This window comes from Anser cygnoides, chromosome 7 (genome assembly GCF_040182565.1).
Source record: "Anser cygnoides isolate HZ-2024a breed goose chromosome 7, Taihu_goose_T2T_genome, whole genome shotgun sequence".
In the NCBI taxonomy this organism is placed as follows: Eukaryota; Metazoa; Chordata; class Aves; order Anseriformes; family Anatidae; genus Anser; species Anser cygnoides.
In genome coordinates, this window is record NC_089879.1 from 12,783,010 (window position 1) to 12,805,793 (window position 22,784).

Genomic DNA, 22,784 nt, shown 5'->3' on the forward strand with positions numbered 1-22,784 from the left:
CTCATATTAAACAACCTAAATGAATAAAATGCCCTTCTGAAGATATGAACATAAGTGCTTTAACCAATACCACCCAGGCTGTGTATACTTCATGGCAGAGATATCTAAATGTGATCTAGATGAAAGCAATGATGATCCTCCATGCAAACTAATTAGCACTCCTCGTATAATACCCAAGAAAGTGGGGTACATTAGACAAATTTTCACGACTCTGGCTATACTGCTTCTAGTACTTATTTAGAGCTAGTAGAGGTCTCTCTGTTTCACTGCAGTGTTGCTATATTGGCACAACCCACAGAGTTAGTGTTAGAGCTACGAATCTTAACTCCCATGCTCCTCCTTTAAAACTCAGATCATGCTCACTCTTTGAGATTGTTTGGTTTTAATAACTGATAGGTGGAGCACCTACATTAGTGGTGGTGATTTCTCTTCCTACCTATTTCTTTTTTCATTTTTTTTAGATAATGAAAAGTTTGTTAATGAACAAGGAATGCTAAATGCTAGTGCCATTAAAAGGGAGCAATATGATCTGGATTACCCTTTGAGCTCGGCGGTCAGACTGAAGGATAACACAGCGTACGGCTACTGTACCTGTGCACCTTTCATCTGTAAATACAATCTCTCTGAACAGGTAATTCCCTGAAGCTGTTTTATTTTGGGTGGTAGTGAAGTACCAGCCAACATTTCTGTAGATAAGTGAATACAGAAGGATATTTTCTAAAAAAAATCTTCTCTGCACTAAAAATGTCTACTCCATCCCCAAATGTCAATTTTCAGTATACTACTACTGCTCAGAAACATGGCAAAAGAAATCTCCTTGTTCTTTTACAGAGATAAGCTAAATACTGGTTCTTAAAACTCATGTAGCTTGTGGGCATGTGATTGACAACCTACAAATTTATCGTTAGTCTCCTTAAAATAGTATAGATATTTCCATCAACTCAATTGCTGCTAACATTTTGTTTGGTTGGCAGAATATTTTGGAAGACCCACCAGTATTGTTATCAGAAAAGAGGACTCCTAGCAATCAGTTTGGATCAGGATTCCTCTGCTTATCACCCAACAGCCGATGGCTGGCATCAGCAGCAAAGGATGGTGTTTTGTTCATTTATCATACTTCTACTATGGTAGGTAGGCATTCAGGCACAGACTTTGTTTGGTTTACACCAGAAAGAGCTGTAAGAGCTACTTTTTTCCACTGTAAGCTTTTATTCACTTAAATATAAGATGTTCCAGAAAAATTTTTGTTAAACGTGAATTGACATAGCATTATACAGTACAATTCTTTTTATAATGAACGTGAATGTGATCACATTATACTACTTACTTTCTTTTCCAGTAAATCTTTGGGTAGATAATTTTACTTCTCTATCTCCTACAAAATCTGTGTACTAGAAAATTGCTCCTATCTGTAGTCAAAAACTATGAACTCTAGTCTTTTATATTCTTTATATCGATATTTTGGATAGATCTTTATCTAAAAATAAAGCAGCATAATTTACAGACATCGTCTGTTAGAAAAATATATTTGCTGAACTATTTCTGTGACTTTTCTAGGAAATACTTGCTCAAAAGCATTGCCACTCGTATCAAGGAGGGGGAATCAGATCCGCAGTATTTTCACTGGATGGCAAATTCATCCTCGTTAATGGCGAAACTGATGGTGCCCTGGTGTGTCTGAAATGGAAGTATGTGTAAAGTGGCAGAACAATATTGATGGTGTCACTTTTTGGATCCTGACAGACTAATTTTTGCATCTACTTGTGATTCTAGATTTCCCCTTGATTAGTCTCAAAGTAAGGAGGAGAATTTGATGCAGCTGGGCCATAAAATCACTCCTTTCATCTGTTGAGGTGGTCTCCCTAGCTCATGAAAAGCTTCCCACCAGCCTTGTAGGGAATGAATTGTACTTTGGGTGTGGTTACAGATCAAGAGCAGAGTATCTTCTGAGAAGTATTACAGATAATGGGCTTCTTGCTACTTACAAATAAACCACCTGAGACAGACTCTTTGGGTTTATGTGAGTAGTAGGGATTTGAGAGATACTATTTCGACTCAGTGAGTAGGAGACATCACAGTTTTTCATGGGAATTTAACTGTGGCTGTAGAGAGCTATTAGATACAAAGAGTAAGAGACACTTGAAACTACAACTTTTATGTGTTATAACAAATGTTCAGGTTGATGCAGAGATTAAGATATCTTCAGACCAACATTTATAATCTGGGTAATCCATCTTTCAAATTTCTAATTCTGTGTAAACTTCATTTAATTCTAGATATATTCATATCTAGATATATTCAAACAATATTGAATCATATGTAAAAATACTGAATAGGCATGTTTAAAAAACTTAATAGAAATGTTACAGAGAATATTTAAAACTTCATTTTTTATAATACACAAAAAAATGCATTAGTGTCCTTTCTATTTACTAGAAAAATAAAGGAAATTGAAGTTAAGGAAGCTGCTTTTCATTGGCAATCTCTTCTTACTATACTGCACAAGTCTATTTCAAATGAAAATGCTGTGTTAAAATGTATGGCAGAATGGCAGTTCAATCCAGAATCCACATCGGAATCACTTCCAGAAAAGAAATCTAAGGTATTTTCTTTCTTCTTGTGGGGGAAAAAAAAGTTTGATCATTATCCTAAGATTATAGATAAGAGCTGTCTTCAAAAAAAAAATCCTTTTGTGAAAGTAGAAGAATACCCCTCATATGTTGACTATGATAATTATTCATTTGTGGAATAGCATTATCAAGGAAATTGAATAGTTTATGGGAAGATGACATATCTTTGATTTTTACTTTTTTTTTTCTCTCCTCATATGAAGTTATGTCATTTGCAGTTTCATGTTACTGATAAATATTGTGAGTTACTAGTTATATGTTTTTCTGTCGAAATCAAGCAAAGCAGTGATTACAGAGGTTAGTACACTCATCCCATTACAGTCAAAAGTCTTTGCATAACAGCAAAGCTTCGCTGGGTCAAACCTGGGGAATCATTAGGGAATAAAAATATTTTAACACTCTCTGGAATTTGGTGGTGGTAGTATTGCATCTGAGTCCATCTTTAACATTTTATTTCGGGTTCTCTTTCATTCCCTCTAAATACTTAAGATGAATGCTTATGTCCTTACCTTCAGGAGGCACCAGTTCAATCGTCTAATGTAGAGGTGACAGAAGATGAAAACTTCACCAGTTTGCCTTCAGACAGTACCAGTGAAATGACCTGGATAGGTCAAAAAATAAAGAAGGTATTTTTGTAGAATAAGTACAAACCAAGGCCAAAGTTCTCAAGAGTCAATAGTCATTAGAGGTGTCAAATTTTATACTGTAAATGAATGCGGTTTTAAGGCATTGTGATGTAGGCTTTTAGAAATGCTAGGTCAAAAGTTTTAAGTACAACAGGGCAGGAACCTAGCACAACACGAGCTCTAAAGACCAAAGGACCACTTCTACACAAGGAATAAACTCAGTAAATTTGCCAGACAAGCTGGCTTCCAACAGAAACTTTTGAAGACATTTTTCTACTAAATGTGTCAAAAAGTTGCACAGAAGACCAGTACAAGAAACAAAGCAGGTGCTTTCTTCTTCTCAAGGGCCACAGTTAACAAACTACAGCAGTGTTAAATTGATAGTCAACCATATGACATTAACTGAAAAAAAAAAAAAAAAAAAAAAAAAAACAACACTTATTGGGGTTTATTTCAGGTTAAGGTTGAGGTGAGTATGTTATGCAACCATATAAATATATATAAAAATGCATAAAATATCTAACAGCCCATAGAGAGGGGACTTAGTGCTTTGAGAGCCTGTTATGGTTGGTATAGTGTTTTTTTTTTTTCCAGAAATGTAAATGTATAGATTCTAGCAAGTTCTTTTTGACATGAGCCAGAGCACTGTATTTTGTCCAGCTTTTGGGGTTGAATGATGGCAAAATAATTGTCTTTTACAAAGTAGCATTGCTTTTTGTATCTCAGAAAGTGTCTAAGGAATAACCTTCCAAATTATGATACAGTTTCACAAGTAAATGGAGTGAATCTAAGACATACTTCCAATGAAAGTGTGGAATCTTTTCCATCCCTCTCCCAGACATATATTCCTGTTTCTTCTTTCATACCAGCACTCATGCTTTGACTGTCTGCATTGGGATTTTTTTTGGCAAATCCATGTGACTGTGCATCCACATAACTGCCATGTGAATATTAGTGTCATCTTAGGTACAGGCGATAAGAAGAAAAGGTCGAAGTGTAGCAATGTGATTCCAGGTTGAGTTAAACTGCTTATTAACATTTTAAGAGATTTGCATCTGACTTTTAGAGGATGGAGTCCATGCAGTGTCAGAATCATACTCCCTTTCCATGCAATCAATAGCTATCATCTTACCTTAAGCTGTAAGCTTATTTTAGAAAGAAGATTCCAGAGGTGGAAAGCAATTGTAAATTTTTACAGCTAGGCTGTAGCAGCAAAGAATAGTATTTCACTCTTTGAAAATCAGTAACAGATATTAGTTTACTTCATTTTTTAAATATCCCACCAAAAATGCTTAGTGCCAATGAAAAATCTAAGGAAATATATGACACCTAACAAATCCTGTGAGTATGCTTCACCCAGTTCAATGTGTCTGAAATTCATTTCACTTTTGCTTGCTTTTTTCTTTAATATTTTTTTTAAGCTCTATTGATGTGCAACCAGTTTACAATGTAACCTGGTTGTACAATTTTTTCTCTTGAACAATTCTGAGAATTATCCTTCTGAATTAGCATTATGTCTGTTTCAGTTATTTTCCTTTGGTGTTTTGTTTTCTGTACACATAATGTTCCTTTGGATTATTTCAGTCTTTTTTCTCTTCCTGTCTATTTTTGTCTTTCAACAATATATTTGTTGTATGTCAGGTCATTAGAGAAGAGACTGAGAGGTTTGCTGACCAGAAGAAAGAACTTCAAATGGGAATTAAGAAGCTGCGTAAAACTGTGAGTTTCTTTCAAGAATAATGGCTTGACTTGCCAGCTTTTTTTTTTTTTTTTTTTTAAAAGGGGCATTTGCTTTATAGCTACTAGCTCTAGAGCTCTTTTAGAGTTTTGTCATAAACTCTGGGCAGACGGGTAATAAAGAGACATGCTTCTTCAGGTGCTATACTCTGAACCTTTCAAGAACTACTGTCTGGTTCTCAGTTTCTTTTGTTCCAAATAAATATTTTGTACCAACTTTATTCCTTGACCAACCTATCTCCTCAGCAGGAAAGTTTTTGCCTAGAATCCTCCTATTACAGAAATTACTGTCCTCTCTTCTTCTTTGTGTTTCCTTCCATAAAAATTGTTGTCTGCAAGAAGCAGTCATCTAGAGCAGGTTGCCCAGGACCATGTCCAGATGTTTTGAATATCTCCAAGGATGGAGACTCCATGACCTCTCTTGGCAACCTGTTCCAGTGCTCAGTCACCCTCATAGTAAAATAATAAATAAAATAAAATTCAGTCCAGAACTTCCTGAGTTTCAGTTCACACCCATTGCCTTGTGTTGTCACTGAGTCCTACAGAAAAGAGCCTGGCTCTATCATATTTGCACCCTCTCTTCAGGTATTTATATACACTGATGAGATCCACCCCACCCACATGGCCCTTGAGACTTCTTTTCTCTAGATTCTATGATTGTACAATCCCAGGTCTCAGTTTTTCAACATGAGAGAAATGCTCCAGTCCATTAATCATCATCTTAGGCTTCTGTTGGACTATCTCCAGTATGTCTGTATCTCATTTGTACTGGGAGTCCCAGAACAAGACACTGGTACTCCAAATGTGGCCCCACCAGTGCTGAGCAGAGATGAAGTATCACCTCAGCCTGCCAGCAGCACTCCTTTTATTGCAGCCCAGTATACTATTAGCCTTCTTTGCTGCAAGGGCGCATTGTTGGTTCGTGTTCAGCTTCATCTCCACCAGGACCCTGAGGTGCTTTTCTGGAAAGCTGCTTAGCACCCAGCATGTACTGGTGCATGAGGTCGTTCTTCCCCTGGTGCAGGATTTTGCACTTCCCTTTGTTGAACTGTATTGAGATAGATAACTTAATAAAAGTGATAATGTCAGTGCTCAGAACCTGAGAGTAAAGAATTGTTTATTACAGATTCTTAGAAAGTATACAGAACTTCATATACTACATCCCAATCAGCTATAAGAGAAAGATTAAATATGTTCATGTAGTACTCTGTCACTAGCTGCATGCAGCCCATTCTACCCAATACCATGAAACAGTTAAAAGTGAAGGCGATTAAATTCATTTTATCTGGTATCAAATTCTGCGGTGTTGAAAGTAGCATCTTATCCATTCACATTCGATTAATTTTTGTTTCTTAATTAAAAATAAGATTCAGAAAATGCTGCATGAAAATGAACAGGTGCCAGACATCGAGAAATTGGAGCAACAGGAGTTCAACCTGGATACAGAAGAACAAGAAAGAGTGCAAGCAGAGGCTGAACAAGAAGTAGCCAGGGTATGACAGAATGGTGGTGGGGGGATGTTTTAAAATTGGCAGTGAAAATGAAAAAGAATGATTGAAGAGCAAATAGGATGGTCTCAAAATTGCTGTTCACTGCTGAGAAGCAGGAAAAAAATAATTAAATCACTCTTTGAAGGAGGTGAAACAGTTTATGCAGATACTGCTAATTGGAATATGAATTATGCCAGAAACTATAACTCCGACAGTATGCTGAAGTTCTGTGATTCTTTTTCTCTCATATAAAATTATTCCTTTCAATATCATGTGATACAGGGTTTTGGAGAAGGTAGCTCTGAAAGTACAATATAATTAAATATTAGTAATTCTTTTAATCTGTTAGTTTTATTTCAGTAAGTCAATAGAAACTGCCTGTTATGCACTTCATCTTATTTTATTTTATGTACCTTGAAAGGTGAGGGAAAAGATCGAGATGGAGACTTTAGCCAACTCCTACTTGCAGAATGTCATCAAACATGAGTGCTGGGACTCCATGTCTGTAAGAGGGCGTACAGTTAAGGTAACCTCTGCTTTCTACCACATTTTCTCTAGTAGTTTTTTGATTCCTTTAGGTACAGGGACAAAATAAATAGATGTATAACACATTTCTGATTTACATATAATATGGGAAAGGACTTACTTCTTCCCAGGGCTCATGCAATTTTTTCATTTTGTTCATTTTCTCTGACCCTGGCTAATTTTACCTTCTAAGTTGAGTAAGAATGCTGATAAGCAAATATGCAACTCCTTAATTCCTTGATCTCAGAGAATATCCTTATGCATTTTTCCTAAAGTAGTGGTAAATATTATTTTTCTCTGTGCCATCAGTACGACTTCTACTTTACAAAAGATAAAGGCCAAATTTAACACTGATTTTGCCTATATCAAAGAGAGGGACATTAGTCTAACTGGTGCTACTGGATTATCTCAAGGGTGGTGAAAGACCAAGTCTTTTTACAAAAATCTAGTTCTGGTAGAATTCCCTGGACAAAGAGGCTATATCCACTGATTGTTAAAAGGAAGTAAGAAAAAAAATATCAAATCAACCATTTTCACTACCAAAAAGGCAAGTGCTTTTTGTCTTATTTTTTACTATATTGCTATATTATTTGCTCCTCAATTTTATTCCGGATTTTAAGTCATTGTAACTGTTTAACATTTACGTATAGAACAAATTAATTGATAAATGCTTTATGAAGACCTTTTTACTCTGTTTTTGTTTTTGAGCAGTGTTTCCATATAGCTTGTGAAGTGAAGAATTATCCTCTGAAAGAACTTAATGAAGAAGAGTTGGCAACTTTGGAGAAAGTTCTCCAATTAAGGAAGATTGAGGCAGCTGATCCTGAGGTACAATCTCTTTGAAGTAATGCAGAAAGGCATTTTAGATCAGGATGTTCTGAACAGGCATCTTAATCCTTCTTTACAGAGATACATTTCTGAGCTCAGTTTTCTTGCTGCAGAAATTGTCCAAATAAAAATAAAAAGATAAGCAAAGATGAAATGTGTTTTTACTCAGAACAAATATATCAGTATTACAGAATCACAGAATAGCTGAGGTTGAAAGAACCCTCTGGAAGTCTTGTCCAACCCTCCTGCTCAAAGCAGTGTCAGCTACAGCAGTTTTCTCAGGGCCATATCCATTTAGGTTTGGAATATTTCCATGGATGGGTTTCTGTAACCTCTATTAGCACCTTGTTCCAGTATTTGACAACCCTCGCTTTAGAACTGTTTTCTTATGTTTAAACTGGGTTTTCTGTATTTTGATGTATACACATTTCCTGTCATCCTATCCCTGGATACCACTGAGAAGAGTCTGGCTCTGTTGTTTTAACTCCCACCATCACGTTTTTATACATATCAGTAAGATTCCCCCCAGGTCTTCTCTTATTGAGGCTAAACAATCCTAGATCTCTCAGCTTCTCCTCATATTTTAGAAGCTTCGTATTCTTAAGTGTATTAGTAGCTCTTCGCTGAATTTGCTCCAGCATGTCTTTGTGCTGGGGAACTCAAAACTGGACCCAATGTTCCAGATATGATCATGTATTGACTTGTATTATTTTTATTGCTGGGCAAGACTTAATTGCTGAATAGAACCTCTAGTACTTTTTCATGCATGTGCCACTGGACTGTTTACAAAATTAATACAGTTATCATGTTTGTGATATTCAGGTTCAGAAAAAAAATCTTGAGACTGAGTCTGAGACTGTATTATCCACAGAAGAAGGAGAGAAAGCGGAAGAAGTAATGGCTGGTGATAGCCCATCTTGCTGCCTGGTTGGAAGTCTGAGTTCTCAGTATGGTGGAGACACGTCTGTGCTTTACCACCAATTGGACTTGCACACTAGGGAGCAGAAAGTCAATCAAATAGTATTACTGAAGGTGACTACTTCTTAAATTTGTATTACTGCAGTGACACTGTCATGTCTGTTGGTTCTCACAGCAGTCACAGCAACTGTCAGCTTCTGGGCAGACTTTCACTGCACAATGGAGAGTTGCACAGGTCTCTGAGTTACTGCACTGAAAGCTGATAAATGCACATGGTGTTGTAGAACACCACGTGGTCTTGCCAGCTGAAGTCTGTAGGAAAAACATCTATATGAAGATGGATACCCAATTTGAGGATGTTTTTATTTGCCCACTTGTGCTTTAGTTTGAGTTTGTATAGACAAAGCTAGTTTGTGCATTTCACCTTGCCCAGTGAAAATATGACCTCTTTCCCTATTATTTGCTGCTGAATGAAAGACAGGCTGGATACCCATACCATTTCCTTTCTTTCCAATCTCACCATCCCTTCATTTAGATCCGTCAGTATTTCTGTTATTTATTATTCAGTACTATCAGACTCTCTTACTTCTCGTACCCTAGCCAGTGTATTAATAAACATGATATAAAAAAGGCTTCCTGTGAAGATGACCTACAAAGGTAGGTAGAAGTGGTTAAATTACTATCAAGCATTGCCTCTTTAGAGCTCCTTAAGGCTGTGTACAGTAGCAGAGATAAATGATCATGCATTGTAATACATGAAATCTAGTAGATATATTGGTGTTTTAAGTAGATGGGGAAGAAACACAAGGAACACCTTTAAATGCAAGCTCGAATGTAACAAGATCTTTCTGCTGCGTGGCTTTAAGGATGCATATTGTCTCTCTAACTGTAGAGGCACTTAGATTTCTTGGCCCAGGCAGTGAGCTTGGTCAGAGCTAGATGGCTAGCTAGACATTGAGAACAGCCTTTTTTCTCCCGGCAATATTGTACTTGGTCTGTCATCCTGCTGTGTTACATCCTACCTAATTACTTTATTAGAAATCAATGAAATAATCATGGACAGAAATACTTATTGTAATATAAATCATAAACATCTAAGCAACTCAAAATATGAAGCTTAATGGTAGAACCGAAATTCTTTTCACCTTTTTTTTTTTTTTTTAGTAAAGTGATGCAGTAGGAGAGACGTAGTTTTCTCTCTTAATATTGTACTTTTCTTTGTTGAGAACAATTATTTAGGCTAAAAAGGAAGAATGTATCCACTAGGGATATATGCTTTTTAAAATCATTTACTTTACATGCCAGACAGAAAATCACCTCAGAGCATATCAAAATCGCAGGCTACATCACTTAAAAATCAGGAAAGTATGTCCTTAACATTACCCTCCTGCACTTGTGTTTTACAGTCTCTACAATCACAGGTCATGTGTTTTTTAATTTGAAGCACCACCTTCCTTCAGCCAAAGACTGCAAAAAATAGCAAGTATAAGTAGCCTAATTTTTAATCCAGCTTTGGTAACAGTATGTTTCTTTCAGAATCTTCAAATGGAGAAAGAAAAAAGGTAATTTGCCCACTTAACAAACCTTGAACTCTGCCCTTATAACAGAGGGGTTTACCAGTTTCTCTGCCTGTCACACATGCAAATACACACATCTATGACGCCAAAGAATTGAGGAGTAGTATATAATTATTGATGGATGGGACCTGTGGAGCATTGCTATTTCCTTTTTTGGTATTTCAGGACATCATTTACAAAGTGAAAACTGCTTTTAATGAGGAATTTGACATAGTTGCACGACAAAAGGAGCAGGAGATAGCAAGAGTGAAAGAAAGAAACCTGAGGATCCAAGAAATCTTGGCTCAACTTGACCTCCAAGCGGAAGTGTGGGAGCCAGGTCTTACAGATGATGAGATACCAGAGCAAGTACTCACTGTTCAGGATTCAGAGGTGTCTGAAAAAGAAATCTTTCTCTTTCACCCACACAAATACAGTTCTCTAATTCTTCTCATATCTAGCCATTGTGTCAGTATTGAAAAGCCTTAAAACAGGTGCGGGTGTGTACGTAAAATTATCTGTCTGGCTCTTTTGCTTCCCTTCATTTTTTTAGGTAGAAAACTCTTAATAAGTCTCTCTGAAATGAACAAAATACTGTTAAAACGTTTTTAATTGTCCATAAATTATGTTGAATTTACCCCTGTTCCTGATAAGATTCAAAACAGGCTTGCAGGGAATCACTTCAATAGGTGAGGGTTTCTCTGTTTTTTTCTTCAGTTTCTGAGCACCAGAAACTAAGAATCTAGGCACTTAAGCATAATTAGTACTGTACTTCTAAATCAAATTGATAATATATAAACACTGTACTTTTGATTAAAAAAAAAAATATTAATTTATTTCACCTGCTTGTTAAGTCAGTCTTTTCCCTCTTCTGACTTCTCTCCCACCAGTCTGTTATTCTACTGTCAGAAAACCCAAAGACACGCTCAAACTATGACTAACATCAGCAAAAAGGATGGTAGTGCATATTTTAGCATTTTTTTTCAATATAGTTTTTGCAGCTGTTCTAAAGAACAATTTTTTTTTTTCTTGAGGTATATCACCATAGAGCAGATATTAAATAAATAAATAAATAAATAAATAAAAATTAGTATTACTCCATCTTTCCAAATTTTCTTAATCCATGTGTGATCATTTTTGGAGAAAAGAATTCTGATAAGAACCTGATTTCCTTCTTTCAGATTAAAGTTGAAAAATACTTGACTCCACAAGAGAGAGAGAAAGCAGAAATGCTGGTTAAGCTTGGAATGGAAAGACGCCTTGCTGCTCTGGTACTTAAAGTAGTATATTTTTTACTGAACAGGCCATTGTTCCTGATCTGGCTATTTAGTTAATACTGCACTGGAATATTCCAGTAAAGTAGTATGGGAGAATAAATGTAAAAATGCTAAGTAATGACAAAGTGTGCCTTTTCCCTCTTATTATCATTTACACTTATATCTATATAGAGCAGCTGAGGGGGAGAAAAGATTTGGTGTTACACTCCCAGTTATTAAAAATTTGCTTTGTAGCAATTTAAAACACAATATTGGGAGACTGGGGACTAGATACTTCTGTAAATATATGCTGCTGCTCAGTCAAGAGCTTTGGGCTTGATACAAGCTTGTTCGTTGAGTTTCTCTGACCTCTGCTCTTCAGGGATCGGACTAGATCACAGTGCTTTCCTCTGGCTTTTAAATATGTCTGTGAAAAGCCTAAAATGGTTCTGGCCCCAAAAGAGATGCACAGTAAGACATTCCACCTGCATCCATTAGACATACAACTTCATTCATCCTAGCCTGCAAACTGGTCAGGTGTAGTCTATGTACTGTTTCCAAAACTGCCAAAATTGCAGTTTTAGTAACTTATTTCGTATATGACCATTTGTCTATCAGAAAAAAAAAAAAAATCTTAGACCTTTAGTGTATCTCACAAGCATCACCAAAAAGCATTAATCTACTACTGACACAGTAGAATCCTATTGGTGATCTAGAGGTGAACTGCCCTATTACCATTCCCAAAACTTCCAACTACTACCCTTTCTTTTGTATCCTAAAATATTGTTTTTGTCATTCCCAGGACAATGAAAGACTACGTGCTCTTAATGACATGATGGGTGGAGTGCTGGAAGTCCAAAAGGAAGACATATTGAAAATTGTAAGCTGTGTTTCTGCTATACCATTTAGGTAGCTTGTTGGTTTTTTTAATGGAAACATGAATAGCAATTAGCAAATATTTCCAATCTAAGTAATAACAGGAGATCAAAGAATTGTAGAATTGCATTATGCCTAGTTAAATTCCTTAAAAGATCATACAGTGGACTCAAGACTACAAGATTCTAGTGCCTGCATATGAATTACCCATCAACACCTGTTCCTATCCCAAAGTCCCTGTGCTATAGGAACATAATGCCAGTATAATGACTGTTTTATGGGGGAAAGGCTCTATTGCCCATTGCTGTGATCTTACAGAAAAATAGTGTTTCGTTTAACTCAGCAAATAAAGTTGTTACGGTAACAGAGGAAGAAAACAATGTGAGTGTCACAGAGAAGGGATAAGGCAGACCAAACTCCCTCTCTGGAACTGATCTGTTTCAGAAAATGAGAACCCCACTTATTCTGTAATGGAAAATATTACATGTCTTGTACTTACAATAGTATGTTTGAGTACAACATACTCTTATTTTACAAGATCCACTAGAAAATTTTGTAATCAAGTAGAAGAGGACAGGACCTATATATACAACAAAACTACTGGTACAAGCAACAGGCCACAGAAATAGAATGTATATGTTACTTAGACTTAGACCTTACCTATCTCTAATACCTTTCATTAAATTTGATACATACTGTAGTTTATTAGTATTCTGATGGAGACTTAAAATTGCTTTTGAAGCATGTTTGTCTTTAATACTTGCAGGATATTCCTCCACCTCCTTTTATAGCCAAGCCTGAACATGAATGGAATGATCAAGAAATGAAACTATTCAGAGAATATGAGGAAAAAGTGAAGGAGCTGAATGAAGAAAAGGAAAAGCATAGAAGGGTAAATTAAAATGAGAAAAGGAGTGGCTTTGTTCACAGTACTCATGACCGAAGCTTTCTAATTTTTCTCAGGATCTACTTCTAAAATGAATACTAACAAATAGAACAAATGAAGAACAAATGAAGAATGAAGATCATGCAGCATATTACATAAGTTGTAGCTTAGACAGTAAAAAATGCAGTCTCTACTCATAAAAATTAGTATATGCCAAAACTTGTGATATCTCACAAAAGGTAACTTTCATTCCAAAATATACCAGTGTTCCTGGAACACTTTTTTCAGGTTTCATTCCCAGAGTAGCTGATGCCATACACAAATAATACAATGTCATTTATCTTTTAAAGTGGTATCTGGACAACATAACTTCATAGTCTGGCAGCATTATCCTTCGAAAAATGTAACTTCTGGGACCTTTTGGCTGAGGGATTTTTCTTTTACAAAATCATCGTTAATGCCTTTCAAATACAGTACTTAGCTGATGACGGAAATGAGTAGCTTCAGTCCCTGGAACAACCCACAATACTGTTAGGATGGATTCAAAGAAATGTGAATCATGCCTTCTGTTTTGCCACAGTCGTACGAATACTGTCTTCCAGAATGTAGCTGTTGTTTTGATTATGCAACATATGGAATCTTAGAATTTCTAAAACGGCTGTTCAGAATCATTAACAGGAATACAAACTAGTCTTTTGATTAAAAGTGCATAAATAACTTGGACACCTTAGTTGCAAGAAAAGGGAGGAAAAATGCAGGCCAGGATTATAAAAATTTAAGGAAAAAAAAAAAGAAAAGCTTTTTGTTGGGGAGATACAGTTCCATACTGTGAATTCTCCAGCATTCTTCAGTGTACTCTATCGGAATTTGTTCTGCTGTGTATGTCTGCTCTTGTCTTTCCCTTCCCCAGGCACTGGAAAATGAATGGAAGAAACTTGAAGCTTCCATACAGGAAACAACACACAATTTTGATGAGACTGTATGCAAGCTCTTTGAAAGAAAAGTGAATTTAGAGATGGTCATCTATCAGGTATGGCAGAGAACACGAATTGTTCATCTCTCCCTCCATGCAGAAAGAATGTTAATAGTTCCTATTACAATCTTTTCACAGGAAGAACTCAAAATAGTCAATCTTATTTATTCTTTACTGTTGGATGAAGAGTTGGACACTAGAGAAGCTGGACTTCAGCATTTCTTTATGAAGAAGCAGAAAGAGAATGTAAATTATTTTAAATGCTGTTCTTACGAAAAAATGTAGTATTTGAAGTATAGTTTCTATAGAAAATTGCTCTTTCCAAATCAGCATTTTGCTGTAAATGATTTTTTGACAGTTTACAGGGCCATTGACTTTTTCTTGAGGTGTACAGAAGATGTACATTATAAATACACCTACATATAAACACATGCTTTTGAGTAGAAACTCATCTTGGTTCATCTGGAATTCTTTGGTAAAGCTCCATGCATTGAGAAGGCATACAGCTATTTATTTGTTATATACTTTTTTTTTTTTGAGTATCTAGTATCAATCTGACAGAACCAATAATGACACTGTTTGTGACAGGAAGATGCACAAAAGAACATGTAGTGCCATCACATTTTCACTGGGATGTCTAATGTAGTCCAGGGCCACACTGACTTGTGTTTGACGGTCCAAAGCACAGGCAGAGGTAGCACATGAGCATCTGCCTGTGGAAGCTGAACATAATACAGAGTACAATGTGGTTATACACTTATCAACAAATTTAATCTCCTGAAGAGCTTGCCAGTCCCTGCCATACCATGTACAAGTCAACAAAAAGACTGGAGAGCACAAGTAGTAGATCTGTATTTCAATACAAGTGCTTACTGCCAACAGTAATAGTTGTGTCTGACAGTTCTGTTTCCTGTGTCCTGCCAACACCTGTCTGATTCAGGTGATCTAAGTGGTAGTCTGCAGGTTGACTCTGGCTCACGGTACAATATTATTCCATTTGCCCACTTTGTCTTTGTGTAGGTGTTCCTGAGTCCACAGAGAAGGCATTAGTGCCTCCCCATGTCAGACTTCCCACTCAACCTGTAGAGATCTGTTTGGAGCTGCGAGCAGCTGTTTCTATGTGAGCTTCATGGAGAGGTTCCAAAGTAGGCATCAAGCCTGTATCATTGAGGAGGCTGAACTAGTTTTAAAGTTATCTGAGGCCAAGTGTATACCAAGTTACATTTTTCAAGATGCATGTTATTTTTTAAAATTTTCTAAATATTTCCATTGCTATATCTTTTGGTGCACGCAAACTGTCAAATACAACAAAGCAGTCTCCCCAGCAAATACAAACATTTAACAGCCTTGATAAAACAGATAAGCTTCGTATCCTGACATGTGGCAGGCTAACAGGGAAATTGCATTCTACAGTCACGAACCTTTCGCTGAACAGCATTTGAGAATCTTTGACTGATATAACGTGATGAAATGAAAGGAAAAGGAAATTTCTATGCAAGTAAAAGCAAGTATCAGCACAGATCCTCACCTTCAAAATTTAAAAAGAAGACTTAGAAGTATCTGTATAATTTCTTACACAATTTTCTTACTTTCTTAAGCAGTGGAATACTTGAATTTCATACCTGCTCACCTCTAAGCTGCATCTAAAAGTAAACCACTGAAGAAGGCACTGTATTCTTAAAAATAGCTCGTAACGTTTTCTCTCGAACTGAGGTGTCAGCTTCATCAGTGTATATGAATAGCCATTCAGTGCTTCTTCTGGTTGAGTTTCATTCTTGAAATCCTCTGGTTTTGCTACAGGTCAACATTACAAGAACAATCCAGACTACAAAAAGGAAAATTGAGTTTTACAGTGATGCATATGAAAACGCAATAGCTGAAGATGAGGTGAGACTCTAGCGAAACACAAGCAGATTCAGGAATAAAAAAGTTAATGCCGTGTCTTGGTAATAAGAACATACTTCATTTTAAGCATGGGATGAGTTCTCCTCAATTTGCTGAGTGCTGAAATTAGGTAGTGAAAGAGAGTATATGCATATAAAAAATTATGAAATGGTCCAGATTTCCTCAATGCTTGTGAGAGCTTGGAAAAGCACAATATTTTGCATTGTTAAGATACGGGTAAGTTGCTGCTTTCTTAAAAGTAACATTGTAATGACAAGGAGGCTTTCTGTTTCTGTCCTAGAATCTGGAATGTGGTTTTAGGACAGACTTTGCTGACGTTCCTGCCGATCTTCTTGATGAACTTTTCCAACTTTACAAATGTCGACCAAGGTAAGGTCGCCCTGATTAGAATTGTTTAAATACTAGTATCACCTGTGTTTCAAGAATTAGATTTCTATTTCTTTCAATAATCCAAATTATTTTGGTAATCAGTAGACTGCCTGCTTTTATTGGTTGGTTAACAATATTTAATTTCCTATCATATAAACAATTGTTATTTTGAATACTAACATTTCCTTATCCACTCTACAAAATCTATTTTAAATGCAATCTAAATAATCATCAGTTCTCGAAAACATATTCTTATTTTGTGTTAAGATGTTGTCTTACCTTTTTGCTCTTCAAGAGATTGAGAGTATGAAATATTCATAGTTATATGTGTGAGCTTCTTTTATGTAATAAAAAATAAAAAGGAAATACTGCATGTACTGTGTATGTACACTAGGACCCCAATGAGAAAAATGCTCCCTGACTCCGCTAACCCATATGGGGATTGTTCAGCCTCAAGTGAAGATTACAAAGATATACTCACCTGTTTAATGGAAGCCATGGATGAGCTGGATAAGCCTGAGCACATGCCTGATGGTTTAGACCCATCTATATGGGAACGGTTTTGTCAAGCAAGACGAAATAAAATGGAGAGTGAGCAGCTGGTATGTAAATCCTTTACTTTTCTACTAAGCTTCTCAGTATTTTCAGGTCTTAAAACTTCTGTGGAGTTCGATGCAGGGTTAGACTGGTAGTGAAGTGACAATGCAGCATATGTAAGCTGCATCTGAGCTGATAAATTACCTCTGGCCACCTTCAATTCAGAATAACAGAAATGTCAAGAAGAGAAACCAGCTCTAGTTCTCCTTCAGAGCAAGCATTACCATATTAGTGTGGAAGGATTTGATCAAGATAATTATAACCTTGATATAGTTTCTTAAAAAAAAAAAAAAATCACTTCTCTCTATTAAGAAAGCCTATTAAAATATTTGATTTTCATCATCTGTTGGAGTCTTTCTCTCCCATTAGCATGCTACATCTGCACCAATGCATAACCATTTTCTTCTACAACACCAAGAGCAATTCTTAACAGAGGGTATTGCTGGAAAGCTCTAGTGAACTATCTGCTTATTTTAAAAGCATGAAAGTGGAAATCTGAAATTTCCAGAGACGTAGGTACATTTGACCAAGACAGAAGAAAATATGATTTCCCTCAATGTCAATAAGTCATGCATAAATGAATAAATGATCTATTGAGCTGAATGTAAGAATTGTAACCTCTGTCACGTGCTCTACTAGGACTCCCGAAATATCAGGCAGCATATTTATATTTACACACACGTCTTCTTAAGATATTATGCTCTCTTCTTGCTTGTCCTGACATGCTTACAAAGTTCAGAATGCCATGATGCTGCTTGTTTAGGTAAAGTGGAAGGCCCTAAAGCTGGCGGAGATGCAGGCCTTTCTCCAGAGAAGAATGGATGACGATCAGAAGATTACGTCAGACATAGAATACATTTCCCAAGAACTCATTCGGTAATTTTGTCTCTTTTCCTATCTTCAGCTCCATATTAATAATCCACCGTCAAAGAACCATACAAGTCACATACAGAATCCCACAGCCGTGTTTTCCAACAGGCTGTTATCTAGAATTCATCTAAAAGAGCTAAGATATTTCAGAGGTGAGGTGTGATTGCAGCATGTGTGAGCAGGCCCAAACCAGTCTTAACCTAGCATTTTAAGTAACAACATGAGTAAAGATGGCACGGTCTTCAATGCAAACTCACTGCCCCAAAAGCTGTTTCTTACAGTGAACGCCAAAAAGCCTTCAAGGTCATAGCTGTACTAGCTGGGTCAGTTAACTTCTGCTCATGTAGGCCTGAGGAAGCTACAGTGATCGCTGCTAATTGCAGTCTGCAGCTCAGTCACAGGACACCTGACTTCACTGAGCTGATTTCATTTTTTTCATGTACATGACATAATTTTCACATTCATTGGAATTCAGGAGCAAACCCGAGGATAACTTAAATTAAAAAACAACAACAAAAAAGAGTGCTAGCTAGGAGTCTCCTTCGCTTCCTTTTCAATTGTTGTTGAGGCTTTTGTTTGGTAAAGACATTTTCTTTCAGAACATCTGCTAGAGTTTGTTAAACTGAATCTAGTGGTTGACAACTTTATGTATGGAAATAAGTTGCCAACTCTGTAGTCATTTTTGAAGCAAACAGACGACAGGCTGTCAAAGAGTAAGCCCTACATGAACTTATCAGTAATAAATATTTTGAGAATCATGGGGGGATTTATATAATTAAGTTGAAGTCACTGAGCATTGTTTTTGTTTTCTGCCATTTTAGGCTGCAGGAGGAGAAGATAAAATTTCAATTGGATTTGACTTTCCAGTTTTTGTTAAAACAAGGACAGGTGGAATTGGAAAGTACTGAGATCCCAGATTACACTGATGCCATTCTCATTAATAAGAGTGTTGTTGAAGAACTGAATTGCAGTATCATGGTAAATTACAAGGAAATTTAAGTTTTTAAAATAAATATATTGGCCTTCAGGGACTCTTTTCTCTAGTTTGATATCTAGTTTCAATTCATTACTACACACCAGGAGGCTCACTTGTAAACTAAAAGCTGTTAAGAATTCTGTAATGTCCCTTATTATGACATAGAGATTGCAATGCAGAGTGCTTTCTTGATGTTTGATGAATACAATTCAGATCAATGAAATGACAACAGTTTTTAGATACGCCATCACTTACAAACATGCTGTAAATAGAAAATCCTAATATCCTGGGCGCCAGTCCTAGAATTCTCTCAAGGCAAACATATAGTCATGTTCAACAGTAGCTTACATTAAGGTTTAACAAACTGATACACCTTTTTATGTAAGGTAAAATCGATTATCATACTTTAGGCATTCTAGCTGTAAATTTGCTTTTTACTGCTAATACACAAAGCCTTCAGCAACAACTGCAAAATACCTTATACAGAGCAAGCTTGTATTTTGTAGAGATAAGATGCCTTAGCCTTCTTATAAAAGATAGGAAGATGTAGAGAGAGAGGTTAGTTGTAATTTTCTTCATCTCCTTCTATGATCCAAGCCTGTGGCACAGAGCATAAAAGGAAACAAAATTCCACAAAAGATAACCATCTTGGGCAAAGTCTGGAAAGAGTCTGCAGTACGGCACATTTTCCTTACTAATATCATAACTTTGGAAGCTTGCCCATCTTGTTGCAAATAATTATTCCATAATCCATAGAGTGTGTTAATTAAGATTAATTAATCTCTTTTTTTTTTTTTCAGGCTCAAGGAGAAAAAAAAATTGCTAGCATGGTGGAGCGTAAAGACTTCTCTAGAGGGATATTTCTGTTGGAATGGGAACATAAGAAAATGAGAATGCAAATAGAAGATCTGAAACAGAAGGCTCGGGATATTGCAATGCTACCTATTTCAAAAGATCGCCAGCTAGTGAGTTACTTTCTCTAATTTATACTTTATACCACAGAGAATTTTGCTGCCTCTTCTTCTGCGATTGTTTATACATCTTAACTCTCTTGCCACTACACAGAAACCTGATTCCTAACATGTCAACAGTTCAGCTTCCAAAGAGAAGTTTTGTTCTGGAGATTGATCAGTGATGAAATTCCGTTTTAAACAAAGTTATCCCTGACTAGTTCCCAAGTGCACCCACCTGGTGTCTCACAGAAATACTGTAACTTTTGCTCAGTATTCAGAGATAGAATTCCTACAGGAGCCTTGCTGAGCCCCAGTGCCATTTGTTGGCCTTGGTACCAGCAGAAGAATGACAGGTAATTGTTTGCTATGTCTGGCAGGCAAGAGACAGCAGCTGGGCAGACCAGTCAGCACCTACGTAGCTTTGAAGAAATGCATTTGGCAGGCCAGAAAACAGGAAAAGGTTGTGGGAGAGCGATGGGGATACCCCTGGGAGAAGAGAGGAGAAGTAAGAGAGGTTGCAGAGGAAGTGTGAGGGTACTGCAGGATCGGATGTAAAGCTGTTTTTGTGGTGATGAGGTAGGGGAAATAAAGGTTCGGAGTAACTAATGTTGGAGGACAGGGAAGCTGGAGATATTGCAGTGGGGAGAGCTATAACGGGAAAATGAAGAATACTGGAGAGTGGGTAAAGATATTGCAATTCAATCAAAAGATTAGAAGAAAACCCAAACATCTGTTCTGCTCAGGCTTCATTAGTTCTGCCTGTCCAAACTTCTTGTTCATTTCTGAATCAGAGCCAGGGGACTTCTGTAATTAACATCAACAAAACAGCTTTCTGAAGAGGTGATGTGACAATACACTGAAAAGTTCTTGCAACAAATCTATCACCAGGGTGTCACTGTTATGTCAAACTTCATTTAAAGAGATGCACTGGTTGTGAGTTAGACTTGTCCTTGCCCATAGCAATGGCATTTTTGAGTAGAAATGTGGGGCTAGTAGGAAGGGCAACAGAGACCATGACAGGAGCAGAAAGAAAGATGGCTCAGAGAAACACATGGGGGCAGGACCTGAAAATGCCTGGAATGAGGGCTGTTCGTAGAAAAAGCGAATGAAAGCAATTTGGTCCTGTAGGCAAGGAGCCTCCTGGGTCTTTTCTGTTTCTCTTCTTTTAACTGGAGACAAACCACAGAACTTTTCCCTGTCAGTTTGGTGGAATGTTTTTTCAGAAAGATAAATGTTATATCCACAGAAACCTGTCTTCTGCACACCTTTGGCCTCCACCTGTGCTAGCTCTGACTACCTTATAAGTAAAAGTATATCTTGTTTTGTTGTTTTTTTTTTTGACAACCTCACAACAAATTCGTATGGTCTTTGTTTCCATCAAAACATACAATGCTTTTTAACAGCTGCATGGTCTATTGTATGACAAGACTATCTATAAAATGTACATTTACGATCACTAGTAAGGTTTTCCACTGTGCCGAATTCTGTTTTTTTTTTTTTTTTTTGAGTTTCATGTATCATGACTGTCTTTACAGAAGTGTGGAATTGTTGAGAACAAAAAAGGCTTAACAACCTCATTTCCTTCTGTTTTCAATTCTCAGTTCCTAACCATGCTGAACTATGACAGTCACATTGCCCACCGCATTTCAGCGATGAAGCAGACTCTTGATGTCATGGATAAGGTAATTATTCCTAAGTGAACCACCACATTTGAGAGACGTCATTAGTTTAAATGCAACCCCTCTCCTTCATTAGCAAAAGGTGTTTGTAAGGAGTAACAGCATCCCACGTAGGCATACCACCTCTTCAGCTAACTCAAGGACTGTTAAAGCACAGCCACAGCAGCACACACAGATGAATGTATATATACGTATATACACCTATGTATTTATTCATCTGACTTTGAACAGTTTTTTCAAGTTGCCTAGAGCTGTTTCTCTGTAGGAGTACCAGTCTGTTCATAATATCACTACCCTCCTATATTCAAAATAACACAGACACAACAATCCAATTTGCTGGCTCCCTTACCTATGTCAACATTTAAATTATGATTACCCTTGTCTGTAAAGGATTCCACTGGATGTTCTCCAGGTTACTGTAGCTGACATCAGCTTCCATTTTCTCCGTGTTCCTTTTCAATCTTCAGTATTTACCCTGGCCCTTTACAGCCCTTCAAGACAGCATCAGCACAATAGCCTATCTTCCACAGTGCCTGGCAGCCAAGCAAGTATTTTCAATGCACTGGTTCCACTGACTTCCTTTCCCTACTTTGCCTTTCAAGTTCTATATTTAATATCTCTCTCTCCTTGACCCATACCTATATGTTCCTTGTCTGCTACTTGTATTAGAACTCCATAAAGCATACTGGACTGCAATCTATGAAAGACGTTATACAAAATAAAGCAAGAAAATCAAAGCACATGAAAATGAACTGAGCTACAATGCGGTTTTGAAGATTGTAGGCTTCCATCAGAAGTTTGTCTTTTGTATTATTTCATGTATTTGCTTTATTCTTTTGGAAACGGACAGCTGCACAAGAAAAATATGAAGAATCGTCAGAAAAGAATTAGAGAGTTGGAGAAGTGCATCGCTTTAAAAGAGCAAGCAAACTATGAGCTCAGCCTTCAGCTAAAGGAAATGCTTGTGTCTGTTTCAGAAAGGAGGCATATCTCTCAAGCAGCTGGTGAGTCACAGTAACGCACTTTAAGTCACAAGCAAAGAACATTCAGAAAACACCTCCCAAGCTAGACAGTCCTATTCTCCATCAGCATCAACTAAGGGACAAGAAATTCCTATCTATTACACTACGTGCA

General features: G+C 36.9%; 2 protein-coding genes across 7 annotated transcripts in view; one reads left to right on the top strand and one right to left on the bottom strand.

Moving 5' to 3' along the window:
* The window catches only part of GSTO1 (glutathione S-transferase omega 1), a 59,210-nt gene that overhangs the window by 31,695 nt on the left and 4,731 nt on the right, over nucleotides 1-22,784 (bottom strand). Inside the window, exon 2 of the mRNA XM_013174522.3 lies at nucleotides 3,140-3,231. The gene's annotated coding sequence lies outside the window, so the exon portion shown is untranslated. The remainder of the gene's footprint in view (nucleotides 1-3,139; nucleotides 3,232-22,784) is intronic.
* The window catches only part of CFAP43 (cilia and flagella associated protein 43), a 44,756-nt gene that overhangs the window by 21,117 nt on the left and 855 nt on the right, over nucleotides 1-22,784 (top strand). For 5 of the 6 annotated variants that reach the window (XM_048060360.2, XM_048060361.2, XM_013174514.3 and 2 more), the window contains 24 exons: nucleotides 462-631; nucleotides 975-1,127; nucleotides 1,558-1,688; nucleotides 2,437-2,602; nucleotides 3,146-3,256; nucleotides 4,898-4,975; nucleotides 6,361-6,486; nucleotides 6,905-7,009; nucleotides 7,720-7,836; nucleotides 8,659-8,868; nucleotides 10,497-10,703; nucleotides 11,492-11,581; nucleotides 12,369-12,446; nucleotides 13,209-13,334; nucleotides 14,239-14,358; nucleotides 14,440-14,547; nucleotides 16,102-16,188; nucleotides 16,487-16,575; nucleotides 16,970-17,177; nucleotides 17,936-18,048; nucleotides 18,864-19,020; nucleotides 19,819-19,983; nucleotides 21,573-21,653; nucleotides 22,501-22,654. In XM_048060360.2, coding sequence (XP_047916317.2) covers nucleotides 462-631; nucleotides 975-1,127; nucleotides 1,558-1,688; nucleotides 2,437-2,602; nucleotides 3,146-3,256; nucleotides 4,898-4,975; nucleotides 6,361-6,486; nucleotides 6,905-7,009; nucleotides 7,720-7,836; nucleotides 8,659-8,868; nucleotides 10,497-10,703; nucleotides 11,492-11,581; nucleotides 12,369-12,446; nucleotides 13,209-13,334; nucleotides 14,239-14,358; nucleotides 14,440-14,547; nucleotides 16,102-16,188; nucleotides 16,487-16,575; nucleotides 16,970-17,177; nucleotides 17,936-18,048; nucleotides 18,864-19,020; nucleotides 19,819-19,983; nucleotides 21,573-21,653; nucleotides 22,501-22,654 — 3,150 coding nt within the window. The remainder of the gene's footprint in view (nucleotides 1-461; nucleotides 632-974; nucleotides 1,128-1,557; nucleotides 1,689-2,436; nucleotides 2,603-3,145; nucleotides 3,257-4,897; nucleotides 4,976-6,360; nucleotides 6,487-6,904; nucleotides 7,010-7,719; nucleotides 7,837-8,658; nucleotides 8,869-10,496; nucleotides 10,704-11,491; nucleotides 11,582-12,368; nucleotides 12,447-13,208; nucleotides 13,335-14,238; nucleotides 14,359-14,439; nucleotides 14,548-16,101; nucleotides 16,189-16,486; nucleotides 16,576-16,969; nucleotides 17,178-17,935; nucleotides 18,049-18,863; nucleotides 19,021-19,818; nucleotides 19,984-21,572; nucleotides 21,654-22,500; nucleotides 22,655-22,784) is intronic. The other variant, XM_048060362.2, reaches the window with a different exon arrangement.